General features: G+C 34.4%; 1 protein-coding gene across 1 annotated transcript in view; it reads right to left on the bottom strand.

Moving 5' to 3' along the window:
- The window catches only part of rl (Mitogen-activated protein kinase rl), a 36,422-nt gene that overhangs the window by 10,088 nt on the left and 7,195 nt on the right, over positions 1-19,139 (bottom strand). Inside the window, exons 2-4 of the mRNA XM_068773988.1 lie at positions 1,823-1,949; positions 1,051-1,161; positions 288-422 (exon numbers count right to left, since the gene is read on the bottom strand). Coding sequence (XP_068630089.1) covers positions 288-422; positions 1,051-1,161; positions 1,823-1,949 — 373 coding nt within the window. The remainder of the gene's footprint in view (positions 1-287; positions 423-1,050; positions 1,162-1,822; positions 1,950-19,139) is intronic.

Genomic DNA, 19,139 nt, shown 5'->3' with positions numbered 1-19,139 from the left:
CATATGCAAAATCACTTTCCAATTGCTGTTGTTAAGTAAAAATTTATTAATGGCTCATTTTTACTACTGACTTTTGGAAAGCAGAGAATAGGACGGTATGGAAATGAAAAAAACGAGAAAAAATTGTGTTTGTATACCCTTTCACTGGATTATATAACTTTTACTTACCATAAAGTTATGTACATATAGTCGGCTTTAAAAGCATTGGCATCGCATAAAATATACGCTTGTTGCCTCCCCTGAAAGTGCAAAGCAATGTTCTCAATATGAAGCAAAAATAAGGTTACCTTCAAATCGCAAGTTGTATTCAGTAGTAGGTTAGACGGCTTGAGGTCCCTGTGGAGCACGTTGGCGGAGTGGATGTATTTCAAACCTCGCAGGATTTGGTACAGGAAGTAGCAGATGTGATCGTTGCTTAGTTTCTGTAACAGCACGCTCCTTTTAAAAGGATGCCCTATATTATCGGACATTGTAAATTCGTTGTTTCAATCGCAAATTTTACTTAACGCTACGATGGATGATTCGGTCATTTGATTAAGAAATACATTTATTTTTAAATTACAAAGCTTTTTAATTCAGATATAAAAATCTTCTAGGACAAGACATTTTATTCTTATCGAAAAAATTTAGTTGGTTGAGGAGGATCCCCTACAGCTACTGAATATAAAATACGCAAGGTTTTAGAAGTAACAGTCGCTGAGCTTCTTTAAATATTATCTGGCTACAATATGTGAAGTGGAGCCAACATTTTAGTCCATCAAATTTTCAAGGGCCCCCATTAAGAATTGTGACTCTCCATTTTATGTCACGCGAACGTTTACTCCCGTCGAGTCTCCCGTGCACCTCTCTCTTGGGATCTGAACCACTATGAGAACATTTGTTCTTAGTTAATAAACACAAAAAAAAGTAATAGCCGCAAAAAATAATAAAGTTAATAACGTTATAATCAAATTTGTCGTCTTTTATGTCGTGTACTGTGTTCTGATAAAATGTATTTGCAAATATAAATAAGGCCATCAATTCTTGTTAAAAAAAAATAATTTATAATACCTGAGTTTTCAACAGTTTGTATAGATCGGTCTCCATTAGGCATTGTACGATGTAGACATCTTTCATTTGATCAATCGTGTCTGCTCTTAAAATATCTCGAATATCGATAATCTGAAACAAAAACAATTTGTCGAAGCGCCTGAGATAACAGCGTCCTGCTTGTTCACAAGATTATAAAAAAAAACAACCCCCAAGTTTTATCGTCAACATGTGGGCAACAATGCGAGAGCGTTCACTAAATTACTTATTACAGAATTAACCTTTCTCTGATTTTATACACATCATGCCTAATACTTAACAACTTCAATATTCATTTTTATTTACTTGATCATATTACGTTTTTGATACCGAGAAATTTATAACACATAAATAGAGTAATAAAAATTATTTACTTAAACTATGAGATCGTCTTCTTTCATTTAAAAGAGTAACTTAAACAAAATTTATTCAATTCATTACTTTAGGGACAAAGGTAAAATGAATATGAAAAAGCTTTTTAATAAAAAGGGCTCAGGTAAAAAAAATAATAGATCGAAACTAAACTGAATACATTAAGACTTGGTCTTCAGATAAAATATAAAATATATAGTGAATATATATTTATAAAAAATATTTAAATATATAATTAATACATACTACATAAATTTTTAGATATTTAATTGTTAGTATTTTCTCTATTTATTTTAAATCATTTGAGAAAAGGAACACACTACTCTATTCGCAATCAACAACAAGGGCAAATCAATGTGACTAATTAATCAAACAGTCTTACGTTTTCGTGCTTAAATCGGGTAAGGATTTTAATCTCACGGAGCGTCCTCTGGCAGTACGTCTGATGTTCGAACGGCGAAATTTTCTTGATTGCGACTTTTGTAACTTTCACATTGTCAAACGCAGATCTGTAGGACAAAGAAAAACAATCAACAAAAATCACTTAATAACAGGTACCTTTTTATATTAATCGAATAAATATTTGTCTGTTGTCTAAGTATTTTTTTTTTGAAGCGGCTTAAAAGTTGCATTTGCAGATACCGCGGGTTCGGAGGGCAGGGTACATAAGGCCTAACTAAAAACCACTTTTAGAGTAGTGAAGTTCTAGTGCTCCTTGGGGAACCCGGGACCAAGTCATTAGATACTACAGTTTCACCGGATAGGGAGACCTCAAAGCTTTTAGATAGCTTTGGCGGACGGACAAGGGGACCTTGCCTTAGGTTGCCAATGGTCAATAATATCCGTTTAGCATTCCGACTCAAGAGCGCCGAAGAAAACCGAACCTTGACGCAGTCGGTTGCTATTACCTGGCTAACGCGATCACTTCGGAAACTATTAACGTTGGGAGAAGAGCCGTTAGAAACTCCTACAACGATTTTATCTAGAATAATCAGGGGTTGACAACCCCTGGCGTCTGTGCGAATATAGTTATTTGTATGCATATTTCAAGAAGACGTAATAGCAGAAAGTCTCTGGATGCAGACAGCACAAGACCGGTCATCTTGTGGATCTATGGGAAAGGCTTGCGCCTCGCAGCGAACGTCTAATAATGGATAAAACTACGTCATGTCCGGAGCTGGTTTTTTATTTTATTGACACTGTGTAGCTACACCAGTATAATGGGTTAGTTGTATAACAAATTGCGTTTAATACCATGCGTACTCAAGTATAATAAGTTTGATAAGCTAAAATACGGTCTGCTATTGTATTTGCATGTAGATAATAAAAGTATTAAAACTATTACGAAAAACAAAAAAAAACCGCCTCTTGTACCGTATGAATTGTTTCCCTTTTTCTCCCCTATTAATTATCTATGGTGTATTAATAAAAAATAGAGCAAATATATTAAAAACCACACAAAGACAGTGCGCCGTGTATTTGTTGTGATTGGTTATAAGTATAATTTTGAATGAAATGCTCATTAGTTGAAAACTAATGTATGGTGGGCCCTGTCCAAAAATCAATAGTTTCAGAAAAAATAACGTATTGATAATATAGTAGTAAAAAGCGACTTCAAATTCGGATTAAATAAATATATATAAATAACTATATATATATAATAATAATATATAAACTAACTAAATATTAAAATTAATTATTGTTTACTATCCGTCGCATTACAATAGAAAATAAATTACGTGAAATATGACCCATATTTCAGAATGATTGATTTATACAGGAAGATTTTAAATTTCTATGTATTAGCTTAAAATCTCTTTTCTGACAAATGAGCTATACATTCGTACTTTTAAAGTTTTTTCTCCCTATAATCAAGCACTCTGTATAAACATTAATGCTTTGTTCCGCAAATTCAATTTAAGTTTTCGAGAATGTTATACTTGTAAAGAAAAAATTGTTAAAACTGTTTTGGATGAAAACTTTGTTACGATCAAAATAGAGATTGTTTTCACCTTTTATCTGTTGAAATTATAATCTATCTATTACATTTACTTTAGGTGTGTATAAGTCGGTCAACAAAACATTGCTTTAATTTTTAAATCTGTGAAAGAATACCTCGAAACATCTCGCAAACTTATTAATTAAAAACTATGTAAACAATATCTGACAGTGATTTTCTTATTATCAATTAATATTGTTTACATAACTCAAGACGAAATCCAAAACACCGTAACATAAACATAATTAGAGCATTGTGTATTTATTCTCTCATTGAATAATTGTAAACAACAAATATTATTCGTACAGGTATGTTCGGAAGGAGTAAATAGATTACCGCTACATCCTACCCTTTGGGAAATCTAAAAGTTAAGAAGCTTCCTCTAGACAACTAATATTTCTCACCGGATAGAATATATCCAATTTAGTACTGGCTCCAAAGTGCAAACTCTAGTAAACACGTTTCCATTGTTTACACTAATTAACTTTGCATCGAGTTATGCATTTAATATTATAATTTTAAGTTCTCGCAAAATGCTAATACAAAACTACAATATTAAATTTTTAAACAAGTTCACTTTAAATAACTTTGATTAAGTGATTTAAATGTCAAATTGTTATATCTAGTACGCGTACTATCGATTTTAGGGTAATTTCTTTTTAAACGAAAAAATCTTTCAGGCCATATATTTGCAAAACAAAGATTTAATGTATTTTAGCGAATAAACATTTTAAGTTGTTTGCTTTGACAAAATGCCTAAATCTGCCAGGACAAATACTGAACACGACAGTTCCATCGAGAGTCACGAACCGAGCTTTTACATTAGGTCTTCCAATGGATTGGAAGACCGCCAAGTTTTTATGTCGCATACAGTATGTAATTCAGCTTGGGCTGTCAGTTGTACGTTTCGTAGGTAGAATGATCGATGAATGGTTGCTATTATAGTCGTAAGTAAGCCCAGTTTACTATGAGGCAGAGGAGAACTGAAACCGCTACACCACGCCTTAGAAAAGCGCGGTGAGGAGGGCAGCAAATCAAAATAGTATGATCCGGCGCCGCGAGGTTGACTAACGGAACGAAGCGGCCCACACTGCCTTCCGCCTCGCTGCGTGTATACCAAAATTGCGGTAATTTTATATAAACAGAGCCCTATGTAAGTTTAAACATATACAAAAACGAAAGATAAAATTATACGGAATTTTCTCTTTTAATACCATGTTTAACGATATTTCTTGGGTAAAACATGTCGTCGTAGAGCGTAATTGATCGTAGAGGTTTAAAACAAACAATTTCGTATAAACATTGTGTGTACTCCCCATAATCAATCAAAAATAAATAATGTAAATAATTTTGTGCTGTAAATAATAATTATCAAGGTTGTCTTGTGTATACTCATTTTACAATAACAAGAAGATTTGTTGTACGATTATGAACTTTAGCATTTACGATGAAATTTTTCATCGCCATAACACCATTATTTATAGTTATACATCAATTTCGTTATAAAATATTAATAAAAATAATCCTGTCATAAATAAATGTAAAGTAAATTGAAGTTTTTTATTATCATATAGAATGCAAATACAATTTATAATAATACTTATGCAACGTCTCGGAACGTCTCGGTCCGCTGCGAGATCGAATCAGAAATCTCAAGATCCGCAGAACCAAGGTTACCGACGTAGATCGAAAAATCGCTCCTCTAAAGTGGCAATGGGTAGAGCACATCGCTAGAGCAACCGATGGTCATCGCTGACCACGAGCCGGTGGACGCAGCGTGGGTAAGCCCCGCTAGGTCAACCAATGACATAGTTAACATCGAGAGAAGTCGCTGGATGAAGGCAGAGCAAAATTGGAGTGATCTTTGGGAAGGCCTATACCTTGCAGTAGGCGTGTATCGATTGTAAAGAAAAAAAAACAAGAAAATGTCTTAAAATAAAAACTAAAAATTATTTCAAAGAATTCAATATAATTTATCTATCACATTTACACATCTGCCTACTTGTTATCTCGGCACCACCTTGAGTTGAATAATAAAGAATGACCTACAAGGCATTAAGTACGCCATCACAATTTATGTGAAAAGAGTAAATAAAAATCGATAACACACTGGATACATTATTATATTTCAATGTATTAATTATTAACAGCAGAAAATAAATTATTCAATTAACAATTAAACCATAATCCCAGAAATGTATGATAATTTAATATAAAATATGTTAGTTTATCGTTTTCTACCGGGAACGTCGGTAATGTCACGTACATGAATGACATTTCGATTATCGAGGCGATCGAATTACGTTGGAACCATGACAGATGTGGTTGTCTACAACCAAAATCAATTCATCCTTGATAATTCATAAAAATGGAACAATTTCGGAGCGGAGTTTTCCTTAATCCAGCGGAACGATAACGAAGAAAGATGAGAGAGCGTCTCCTTTATAACGAAGGTCCGGAGCGTCGGTATTTTCGCGTAATGCGATCGTTTCACTGATAAATGATCATTGTGCGTTGTCTACTAACATTTCTTTTCCATTTATTCAATCTGTGGTATATATAACATCATTTCTTTCGAAGGTCAACTAATTGAAATACGAAAAATGTTTCTCTGTGATACACACTACTTAATTCATCTTTGTAATAATATAACATAGCAGTTTACTATTTCACCTAAACTGAATTTATAAATTCTCAATTATTTTTAATTGATATTTGTCATGTTATCACCAGTGTTTCCCAACCTTTTTTGTGCCATACCCCATCTAAGCCTTTCTAAAATTCTTACGCCCCTCTAACATACATCATTCCAACAATAAAGCGATAAGGTTAAAGTAGTGTCGAGTCCATTTCCGAATTGTCCCCCTGTAGAACGTGGGCCTCACGTTGGGAAACACTGCACCAACTGCTCTGGATGACTTCGTACTGTTATAGTCTATAGTAATAAAAGAAAACTGGAACAACCACTTTACTAATTTAATGTCTAATTAATAAACAACGACTACTTACAATAATAAGTTTTATTTATTCACCCTTTTATACAATCTTTGTAATGGCAGACATAATGCCTGTACAAGTTTTCTAATTCATACTCAGTAAGACTAGTAATTATGTGATTATATATTCATTGTAATGGTAGCACAAGATATTTTTTGTTAAGGATGTAGATCCTCCACCTTTTTAAGGGCAGGTGTTTTAATTTACCCTGTGTTTTCATTAATTATTCATAACAACCTTTTAACGGAATTGATGAAGTTTTTTAGCAATTCATTTTAATCTACAAGGTGCATGGTTGTAGGTGTAAAAGCTTTAAAGAAGTGAACGTTTTGCACATTTGCTGTCTTATTGTACAGTTCACTGTATCCAAAAATCAATGTAAATAATATAGTAACAAAAAAGATTTCTGAATTGGTTACTATACGTAAAAATACATATGTTTGCTTTGAGTCATTGGAAATAGGTGTAAAAGCTTTAAAGCTTGATAACAAAGCTATTAGCTTATTAGAGCTATTTATAGAGCTATTTATTCACCCCTATAAAGATTTTACACCAAGAGCCCATTACCTTGTTTATAGCTTTTTGTTCCGGTTGACGTAAAAGAACATAATGTATTACTTTCAATAAGTGCCTTATTCTAAAAATGTTTCTAAACTAAATAAAATCAATGCAACTATAGCAGTTATATTCAAGAAAAAATGAACCTCGCATTTGTAATACAATTTGTTCTGCACAATCTATTCCTATAAATTTTCTATTTCATTGAATTGTAAAGTTTCTATTTTATTTCTCGTTGGATCAACGACGTCTGTTACAGGAATGTGGACTGAAAAGTCAATATCACCGAGAAGAAATATCTAAGGTATGCAATATTGTTATTGTTTTTACCATATTTATTTTTTCCCGTAAACCATTTTTTTAGGTTTACTTTACCTAAATACAACAATAGTAAACTTTTTAGTAGTCATTTCTATGTTCTTCTATACGAAGTTGTTTTGACATTTTAAATATATTTTGTCTTAATACACGAAACCTAAGATTAGCGGTTTTTTTAAATCCTTGATCTATGAAATATGAAGTCATACAAAACCTGGCTTTTGTAATACAAAAAGCACTGTATGTGGTTGACACTCATATACAGAACAATCATTAGGAAACTAAAAATACGATCACAAAAAACTGAAACAGAAATAACTGTGAATCATCTAGAAGACCTTTTGATGTATTAAAAGAAGGTTCGAGAACTATTGCAAGAGAATCAAACTCTAAATGGGTATTACATAGTATATTTATACGTGTTTTTTTATTGTGTTTTTTTTTATTATATCTTCTAATGTATAAAATTCTCATGTCACGGTGTGCGTGATTAAACTTCTCAGAAACGACACGACCGATTTTCGTGAATCTTAGCGTGCATACCGGCCAGGGTGGAGAATCGGACAACATCTATTTTTCATCTCCCTAAATGTTAAGGGTGATCCACCCCCAATTTTTTTATTTTTTAGACAAAATTTTTTGTTTTAATTTTTTTTATGATACAGCATACAAAAATAAAACCCAAAATTTTCTCATCAATCATCATCACATCTCTGCGATCAACCCTTATTTTTTATTTGATTTTTAATATTTCCTAGAAATAATATATTATACATGGCAAGACAACGTTTGCTGGATCAGCTAGTCTCTTATAATATTGTGTTTATTGATACTTGGATAATAAATTCGGCCATTGGGTGTTCGTATGGCGACCACAAGCCAGTAAGACGCGGCCTGGACAGGCCCCCCGCAAAGTGCACAGACGATATAGCCAAGGTTGTGGGAAGTCGCTAGATGCGGGCGGCGCAAGATCGCTCATCGTGGCGATCTTTGAGGAAGCCTTATGGTTGGCAATGTTCGTCTAACAGCTAACAATGATGAGTATTATCATAGATGTTAAGTATACTATTTATCAAAAATACATAGCATACAGTATGCAAACCAGAAAGTAATGTCGCTTTCTTAAGTTAAATTCACTAGACTACATTTTTAACAAGTTTTTACTTCTAGTCAACAACATATTCACTTTCGTTCTCAACAACCTTTTGCCATCTATATACAAATTATCAATGCCGGAGCGGTAAAGATCAATCGGTTTTTCTGTAAAATATGTCCCCCTAATATATTTTTTTATCACATTTGCACTCTTGTTAACTTTTCACCACCATGAATTGCGTCTGGCATTATACAATATTTAAGAAGAGATAATAAAAAGTAAAACGCTAACTAATTTTATACGTTTACGAAACATTATTTTCATATCTCATTATAATTCGATACTTTGTTACAAATTGTTGCAAAACAGTTGTGTTTATTTAATAAAGGATTGAATATAGAGTTGAAGTTATGCTGTCCGCCTTTACTTATCAACTTGAATCCGAACAAGTTATGTAAGGAATCATGTCATGCCCGTTGTACCCGTATCAAACAACCTTAACCGAAATATGCCCGGGAAACTTTACCACTGTGTAATTATAACAAAAATTTGTGGTTTCCATTATACTACGAATTTATAATGTAATGAAACACATACTAAGTAAATTCTCCACTAAAAGTAATTATACAGGGTAATTGATTAAGGATATAAGTTTTAACAAGATGAATACCTACCTATATACAGATCATTTGCTGTCAATTAACATATGGTACAATATATACAAAAATATAATGATTTCAAAGATTGTATGACATAAAGATAGAAGTAAATTAAAGCGTAAATAACGTAATACAAAATACTACAAATTAAAATTAATTATTGTTTACTTTCAGTCGCAGCAGACTGACAAAAATTATTGGCCTGTTACATTCCAATAAAAAACATCAATTATATTAAATATTCTCGAGTGATCAAAGCTTCTTACTGGCGAATAACCTATATAATACACCCCTTTCCTTCAAAGCTTCATACCAATAACCAATCACACTTTATAATCGGTATCGGAAAAAAATTAAAGATATATTTTTAAACATAATTCATTCGATGTTTGGATTAAATAAAAAAGTAAACATAAATTCGGCCATTAGGGCTAAAAGGTTCTCGAAGGACAAGTACGAGCCGATAGACGCGGCGTGGGTAGGCTTTTACTAGACGGGCCAACGACATAGTTAAGGTCACAGGAAGTAGCTGGATGCGGGCAGCGCCAGACCGGACATCCTAGCGATCTTTGGGAGAGGCCTATGCCTTGCAATGGACGTCTATCGACTGAAAAAAGAAGAGGGCTAAATATAAAAATAAAGTAAAATTATGTAATTTTTATTTTATTTTCTGAACAATAAGCTTCGATGAAAGTAATTTATGCTACTTCTCTGAAATACTAAATGAAATAATGGATCAGCTAGTATATATATATATACTAGCTGATCCCGCAAACGTTGTTTTGCAAAAAAAATAATTTTAATATATTAAAAATATTTTCAATTTAAAAATAAGGGTTGATCGTAGAGGGGTGAAAATTTAGGGTTGTATGTATTTTTGTATGTTGTATCATAAAAAAATAAAAACAAAAAATTTCGTCAAAAAAATAAAAAAAAAAATTTATGGGTGAACAACCCTAATCACTTAGATATATATATAAACATACATAAACAAGTTTTTGTCTAGATCAAATCTAATATTAGTGTTGGCTGTTATGTTCCTACTGCTGGGACATCAGCACATGATTATTACAGAAATACGGGTAAAAAATTAAACAATAGATGTAGTACAAAAATACATAACTTTTATGATAGGCTACTATTTTATTTATAATTATCTTTTCAATTTGAAGAATATATTCGGTAATAATTCTAAGAGACATATGTGTAAGTGATTCAGCAATTTACTATAGCAGGTTATTTAGCACCAAACATATTATTCTTTACACTACAAGGCTACAAGAGGTATACACCTATGTGAGCCATGTTACACAGACTTCTAAAACAATCATCATCGTTATCATCATTTCAGCTGTAGGACATCCACTACACCTCTCCTATAGTTTTAAAAAACCGGTTGGAAGTGAGCTGCATTCAGCGTTTCGTGACGATCTTGACACGTAGCATGCGGGTATAATTCGCCGCTTCTCAAAATCTCACGGATGTTTGGTTATTATAACGAAACTTACTTTACGTATACTTAAATATATTCTGTACTATTATTACACAATAAGGCACTCCAACGACAGACGTGCTTTGCGCGTAAAGATACGTTTCCCGCCTGCCAAGTTTTAACAAACTCATCTATACATCTCATTTTAATTTTTAAAGTGATCTGCCAACTGCCACTTTAACTTTCTAATCCGCCGGGTTATGTCGGTTACTTTCGTTCGTTCGTCTGCATATCTCCACACTGCCAATTCGATCTCACAGAGATATTCACTGTACAGTCACAGATACTGTGTGCGTGTGAGAGACATCGTTTCTTTGCAGTCTTTATTGGTAACGTTTGTTTCTAAAACAAATTCTTGCTCTAATTACGCACCTATTTTCGTTGTACGAAGTCAAACATCGAACTGTACATTCCTTCGATAGCAAAGTGAAGGCGGCACAACCAACAAAATCAATAACCACACTCCAAAAGATATACTCTTAATTCCACACTTACGTAGCTAGAGCCGTGAGGAATTTAAACAATTTTGGTACCGGACTAAGAACCCACAAATTAAAATTCAAAATATCTTTATTCCACATAACATTTACACGCAAGTTTTACATGCAATTTTAAGTTTAACTTGGAATGCTGATTTGGTAAGAAGAGTCGGAACCAACAATTACTCTTTTCAAATGAGTTTAACAATTTTCAATATATACGTCATTATATTCACCATGTTAATGAGTCAAGTTCTAAGATCGGCAAAGCCGAACCAAATATGTCACAGGCTATTTTCATTATACGACTTATGAAAGGGTGATTATCTCCTTACTCATTACAGACAACACAGCTACAGCCCAGTTATGCTATGCTGCGTAAATTAAAATTGTTTTTTTTTAAGTGCAAGAAATTAAAAATGCCTACGTCTATTGTTCTAAAACAACGCACACACAATACTGTTCTAACGTTCCGAGCACGTAGCGGTGTACATCCGCAGATTTGAAGCAGGAAAAATTGACGCAAAGGCACGGAGGCGCGACACGCGACGGTGACGTAGGCACCGTGATATCTCGTGAGTCACCGGGCCGACACGTTTGATTCAGTGTATGCATCGCTTTCGAAGCTAATCGTTTTGTAACGTTCTAAATATACTGAAGTATGAATTCTTTTGCGGAACCGAATAATCATAAATACATGGTCACTTGATGTTCCAACAATGTTGCAATAACGTACGTGGTAAAAGTACATTATTACAATAATTAGTTACAAATAACTTAATAAAATGTTCTATTATTATTAATTTATTCGGTGAATCTTTTGATATTTTTGAAGGAACCTTATTCAAACCAGAAGACAGGTTTTACAGCACTTGAAGAATAAATTCTGTTCTACAAATCATTACTAAAAATTCTTATCAATTTTCGAATATTTGACTATCTACTCTACTATTGAGATATTAACTTATTTATTTACACTTTACAATTTTTGTAATGGCAGACTTATTGTCTATAAAGCGTAAGATCGCCAATAGATATATGTTTTTTGATTTCCTTCGTCTCCAATAGGATAACAAGTAATAAAAAAAGAACTTTAATATTTCATTACAAAAAATGATCATGAAAAAATATTGGTCTATCTTTTTATCTACATATATAAAAGAAAATCTACCATTTATAACTCAAAACCGCCTAAACCATTTCGGTTGTGTAAATACAAAAAAAACTTTCATACGCTCTTTAGACTCTTAGGCGGAGCGAAGTATTATAATAATATAATTGATTGATTGTAACCTCTACTGTCGACTCTACTTCAATAAAATAGAAGCAAAGCTTTAATATAATTCACTAAAATGTCATTTATATAGTGCAAGCGCAAACCACTAAGCATTATCAGCAACCACTGCACCGGCAACACTTTACACAGGTCGTCGCGTTCTACATAACAAAACAAAACATCACCCACCACGCCACAACACCCGTTTTTAGTAAACGGGCGCCCGCTTCCTAACCGCGAACAGCGTGGGCGAACCGTGATTGGATCCGGATCCCTCTTCGGCTCGCCTGTGGTCCACGCTGCCGTCCTAACCCACAAGCACACTCCAGCAACACACCCCGTCAAAGCTCTACCGTGAAGAGCCTTAACAGCGTGCAAGCGTCCCCGTGCAACTGGTAGGCGCCTCCCCAGCTTTTATTTTCTAGTTTAAATCTAGTTCACAGACCCTTCCGCTCCGTGAACTCAGTAGCGATGAAGCTGTAAAAGCCTTAGAGCAAACAGCATTAACATCTTCAGAAACAATAGTCATTTATATTATTGCATTGTTTCTGTTCATGTAGTTTCTGGTAGCCAGGAAGTCTTTGGCAGCTTCATCGGAATTACTTCGCGAAACTGAAGGGTCCAATACGATACGGATCCTACCTCGGATAGTCCTCGCTGTACGCGTAGGCGGAGGCGGGCGGCCGTACGAAAGTGAAGCGGTTTGTGAGAAATTTAGTGCCTGATTCTGTTTCGTACGCGTGTCAATGTCATGGGTGGAGTTATATAAAATTTAAAAGTAAGGTGCATTAGGATGTAATAAAATAAAAGATGTGTAGCTTACGAAACATAGAAATTATTTTCGAAATAATCCATGCTTATTATACAAAGTATTTGATTTATCAATTGTTATTACAATTGTCAACCTGCAGAAGCAACGGTATCCCAGCGGTAGAGGACTGAAACTGGATGACGTAGTTCGTGTGTTCGAATCCCGGGATACAGTTTTACATAATTCGCACTTTGTGCATTAATTACATGGGATTGCCACTGTTCATAAACAAGTTTCTAGAGGATGGGCAGCAGAGGCGTCTACGTCCCATAATACCACACTACGATCGCGAACCCGACTGCCAAACGTAGCAATTATGCTATATGCCCTCATGGACGACGAATTCGACGAGTGTCAAACAGGTTTTATTGGAAATCCACGGAGGATGCCTATGATCAACAGAAAGACCTTCGACTGAAATGATAATGAAGATTTTGACGAATCTCTCCTATCAATACGTCATATTTAAAAAAAATTGTTGTTTAAATTGCGACAGACCTATAATATTGCAGACCGAATTTAACCGTGGCAGCTAGTTAACCACAAGGTTTACGTTACAAAATGTCAATAGAAAATTACAATAAATGTTTAAGGATTATTTAAAAAAAAAACTGCTCGAAGCTATAGAATAAAACAAAAGCGAGTTTAAAAAACGATTAGCGACATACGGCCGCATTTCTACGACTTCACCTGACACATATCAAATGTCACCCACCCTTCAAGTGATGAATATTAGTCGGAACAGAGGTATTTCATTACACAAGCGGTAAAAGCCTTCACGAATTTAATATTCTCGTGAAAGCAGGACTTTAGAACCTTTGACGTCATAGTGGGGTAAACGACCGAGGGTACCAATATCAGCTTCATTTAGGCTAATTGAAACTATAGCCATGTGTACAGGTCTAAATGAAGGTCGGCCTCGTTGTTAATTACAAAAGTGGAGGCGAAAAAAACTATTCGGTGCTTAGGAATCTGTTGTGAAATACGATGCAAACAAAACATAATAAAGAAAAGAAACGTACATGTAAATAGAAAACACGCAATCACTCACAGTGATATCACTTTTTATTGTATTTGCATAAATACGAAAATCCAACTTAACTTGTTAACTTATATGATGTGAAAACAGGTTTGACTTGATTATAGGTGTGGTTTGTTAAAAAAATAGTTTTCATCATTGTTTTACACATACTTGTAACTGCCCAAATTACATAATAAAATATATATTTGTTAGTACCTTAGTAGGAAGCCTATAGAATGTTATTTCGTGTTCTTGTTGCTACTACGTGATAGAAACGATGATTTATGACGTTATGTAACTGTTATACATTGCCAAATAAAGATTTTAGAAATCGCACTGATACCATGACGTTTATAACATATTAGTCGCAAGAGATAAAACGTTTAAAAAAATTACAAGAAAATCATTTCAAACTTATCTGTTAATTCGGATATGCCTGTGGGTATACTAGTGTACCAGTCATTTCGGAAATTCCTAATACCTTATAGTTGACTAATAGTGATTCATTTATTGATTCTCCTAAATATCCGATATTGATATGATATGACAAAATATGTACAAAGTGGTACCTCACGATAAAACACACAAGTATCAAGACCCATGTATCTTGTGGTGACATAACTGGTGAAATGAAACATATCATCATCATTTAGACCGTACGACATCCACTGATATAGGCCTCATCCATATATTTCCAACAGGGCCGGTTGGAAGCGGCTTGCAACCAGAGCCTTACGACCACCTTAACAAGGTATCCACTTCGTGGATAAACATCCTACGCTGCGCTTGCTGGTCAGTGATCTCTAGTACAAAAAATCTTTAAGGCGCTAATGGCCAGGTGTTCTATGTAGCCTGCCCATTGCACAATAACTTCTTTATTCACTGGGGTGCATTTGTAACCTTCATCTCATAGATGTATCCCTGGAATATCCCTTTCCATTGCACGTTAAGCGACCGTGACCTTGCCAATGTGGTTCCAAGTGAGAGACCACTTTACAGTGCCGTAAGACAATTCTGTTTGTTTCTAAACCTTCGTCTTAAGATACAAGGATATTGAACGAGAAGATATATAGTTTCCTTTTGTCCAATCAAGTTAAAATCCTCGAGGCCTCGAGCGTGGTTCTGACCTGATCGATCCAGTGCATAAAGCTGCAGCCTCGTGATCAACGTCCATTCGCTTTTCCGGTGATTATAAGTATTTTCCACGTTGTCACCGCTTTTTCTTGCTGTGTGACCTTAATAACTCAAAAGTCCGCTTTGTGCTTATAGAAAGGCGAGTAGACAAGAGATAGGCTATCCATTATTAATACCAAATTAGGTTCGTTCTTTCATTTAGACTCCGATTCTTATATTCCAACAACGGTCCGCTAAAGTCAATTCTTCATATATATATATATTTAGAAACAGAGTATGCGGTATACGCATTAAACGTGTCGTTGCAATACCTAACTGTTCACCTTGAAAACCGATCAACGGAGCTCAGTACAGCGAGAGACCGAGGCGACACGTGTTATTGCGGCTCGTAAACCCGCTATCTCACTAGAGCGGCACATATTAAAAATGTACAATGTTACAAAAGCTTCAAATATCTCTCACAAAATGCAGCCGTTAGTGTATGCTAGATAAGCCATATCTTGCATTAAACGGAATCACCTATTTAAGTATCAACTTAAGCGGAAATTAATCCAATTCTTTACAAAATTCGTAATGTTTTTTATTAAGTATAAATTAAGTATAATATTGTAGCCGTTTGAATTTTCTTACTTTCTTTTTATCTTTCAGTACAGTCTAACACTGCACACTAGCCTTAAATGGTATTTTAACCTAATTCACATTACGAGACAGGCTAGTATTTTGTTAAGCAAAAAAAATATTATTATTAATATTTAGTAATTGCATTTGTGGGCTTTTCGTTTAATTTAATATTCTTTGCGCTATCTAAACCTATGCACACAAACAATGCGTTTGTTAACGGGGAACAATTGTGCACTGCCGTTAATATTACACTTTTGTTAATTATGATTCAGGGTATCGTATATGTGCACATATGGACTATATTATCAAATCTGATCACTTTGACTTTAATTATTATTTTTCGTATTTATTTCAAATATTAGCTCTTTATGATGACCTCCGAAGTACGTCAGAAGATATCTATCATAGTATTTGTTGCCAAACTATCCCTTCGGATTGCTTTAATACCGCTAGTCATCGGTCGCCATTTTGATGAATTTCTAGAACTATCGCCATGGATTTCCCGAAGTACATTATCGTACAAATGTATATTTAAAACAACCCCTAACCATTTTATAAGGTTTAAATTTAAACAATGAACACGAAAATCCTCAAACAGAGATTGGAGTCAGTGGAGTGACAAATAATGTTCATGGCTCGATTAACGCTTGGAGGTCTTGAAATTCCCTTGGAGCGGCGCGGCGGGAAGTGCAATCTAGTGGAATAGCTTGCGTGCGGCGGTGTCGGCCGTACTCTGTACCGCGATGTCGGCGTCTGAGCAAACGATACTCGATCGCTCAGACGTGCGAAGGAATCTGATTAAATACCATTGTCGATTGCTTATTTACGATACGATTTCATTTTTCTTTTAAATTTATTATTATATGGTAACATTCGCATCAGGTATGAGGAGATATGAAAATAAACAAAAGTAATGGACACAGCACAGCGGATTTGCAAGTTGAAGTGGCAGTGGTATAGAAGGCCGCTAGGTCCTTAAAGTTCAGGAATGAACACCACGGACCCGCAAGCGCAACGTATCCGACGTGGGTAAACAGGCAACTTTGTACAGGTCCTCGGAAGACGCTGGATGCAGGCCACTTCCTACCAATGCTATTGAAAATCAATGGGGGAGGACTATATCCAGCAGTGGACTTTTTATAGCTTAAACGATGACGATGAACATTGCACAGCACGATTTCAAAAAATAAAGAAAAAACATAGATAAATACCAAAATGGTTTTTCTTACGCAAGATTATATATGGAAAATTAAATTATTTTGTTACTGAGATATATCGGGCAGACATGATGAAAATTTATTTATAAAATGATTGGAAATTCTAGTATTTTTTTTGTAAGACGAAAGATCACCATAACCTTATTGGTTTACAGATTCCACGGACTTCAGACGGTTGAGAGCGCTTAACCTAAACCGTGGTTTTAGTAACGACGCTCAAGGGCTCTTTGGTTACTCGCAGTAAGTTGGTAATTTTAGAGCTAGGTAAATAACAAAGGCTGTATTTTATTATAATGCGTCACTGCAATTATTAGATATAAATACGCGTGTCTACTGCGACTTTTAAATAACATATCAAGTGTGACGCCTACTTATGTTGTTGTGCAATAGAGGTATTTTCGCGAGGCAATCTAAAGTTAAATATTCTGTTAGTAGGCCACACCCCCAGTTATCTCGTTCGCCTTTATCTCTTGCTTCTCTTATTCTCCTTCACATTGTTCCACAAATTTCAGTAAAAGAGTTTTCTCATCTTCTTTTTGGTATGCCTTTTTTCTTTTTTCACTTAGTGGTATCTACTCGATGAGTTTCCTGGTCCATCTATCACACGGCATTTTACATACATGGCCCGCTCATTTCCATTTAAGATTTCTTGCGCTTTACGCCGAGTATGCTTCTCTCGATTTTTCTTTGGTGTACTGATAATCTATTTTTATTTTTTTACGTACAGACCAGATAGTATAGTTTATTTTTTATTTCTATGTTTGTGTCTCTATTTTTTATAATCTCTTTTCAAGTTTCGGTACTTTTTCCGTGCCCTAGCTATCCATTTATTGATTTCATTCACAGTTCGATCGTCAAAAGAAATATATTGGCCCAAGTAAATATATTGTGACACGTATTCAATGCTTTGTCCCTCTACCTTAATGGTTTGGTCTCTACTATTAAGTAATTATTTTTGTTTTCATAGGGTATAATAGACAGACTTTTTAACTTTCTTTTGCGAACTCTTTTACAATTCTTTCTATTTGTGTACTCTCTTCAGCAAATATTTCTTTATGCACGGCACAATGTATAAAAAGGGTAAATAAATAAATAAATATTATTATGGCAAAAATTATATTTTAATAATAATTAATGTGGGAAACGAGCGCATATTTTCTTATTAGAAGTATACAAATACCGGTGAACGCTATTGGAAGACTGCTAATAGTAATCTAGAATCATGTAACATACTTTTCCTAATTACATTAGCTTATGCAACAAGATAATATGACCGGAATGCAGGTAAACAGGCGTTTGTTGCGCGTACACAAGAGTCCGAAGCTGATTTTTTTAAAAATTCTTATATTCCCGGGATACAATATTATATCATATACACTGTGTGAATTAATTAAAAATATATTATTGCCACTGGTCACAAACAAGTTTCTAGAGATAATACTGCGATCGCCAACCCGTCTGCCTAGCTTTGCGATCATGGTATATACCCCCATAGATATCTCTGGGAGAGGCATATACCTTATAAGAGGCGTCTACGGGTCGAACCGACATTGTACTAGCTGTCCCCAGCCATTTTCAGTTCAGTCACTTTCATAAAATCTATTCTTGGTTGTTTTTTACATGTCAAAATTGTGGTCAAGTTTTACATAAAAAAAAGCTATAGTATGGACGTATGAAAAGAATTTTAACGAACACCCTCTCCACCCTCCTCGCGGATGGAATTTCACAAAATATTTACTTACCTAAGTGTAAGGAATATTTTTATTAAATTTCAAATCTCTAAGCTCCAGGTTCCACAGATAACGTAAGGTGTCGGTAAACGAGTGGTAATCTCCTTATATGTAACAAGTGTCTGATGGCAGATTTATGTTTTCAAAGATAAATAAAGAATCTAATATTTGTTGCACAGTTTAAATAAAAATCATTGAAGGATCGAATAGAAAAGCGGATTTTATTTTTTAAATAGTATGTCAACCAAATATCTTCCGTCAGGTTGCACACAATGTTCAAAACTTAAGTTC

Source organism: Battus philenor, unplaced genomic scaffold (genome assembly GCF_028537555.1).
Source record: "Battus philenor isolate CCGP_79_NKW_IND1 unplaced genomic scaffold, ilBatPhil1.0.hap1 SCAF_6, whole genome shotgun sequence".
In the NCBI taxonomy this organism is placed as follows: domain Eukaryota; kingdom Metazoa; phylum Arthropoda; class Insecta; order Lepidoptera; family Papilionidae; genus Battus; species Battus philenor.
Note: the sequence above shows the minus strand (reverse complement) of the source record. Positions and strands in the feature narration are given on the sequence as shown.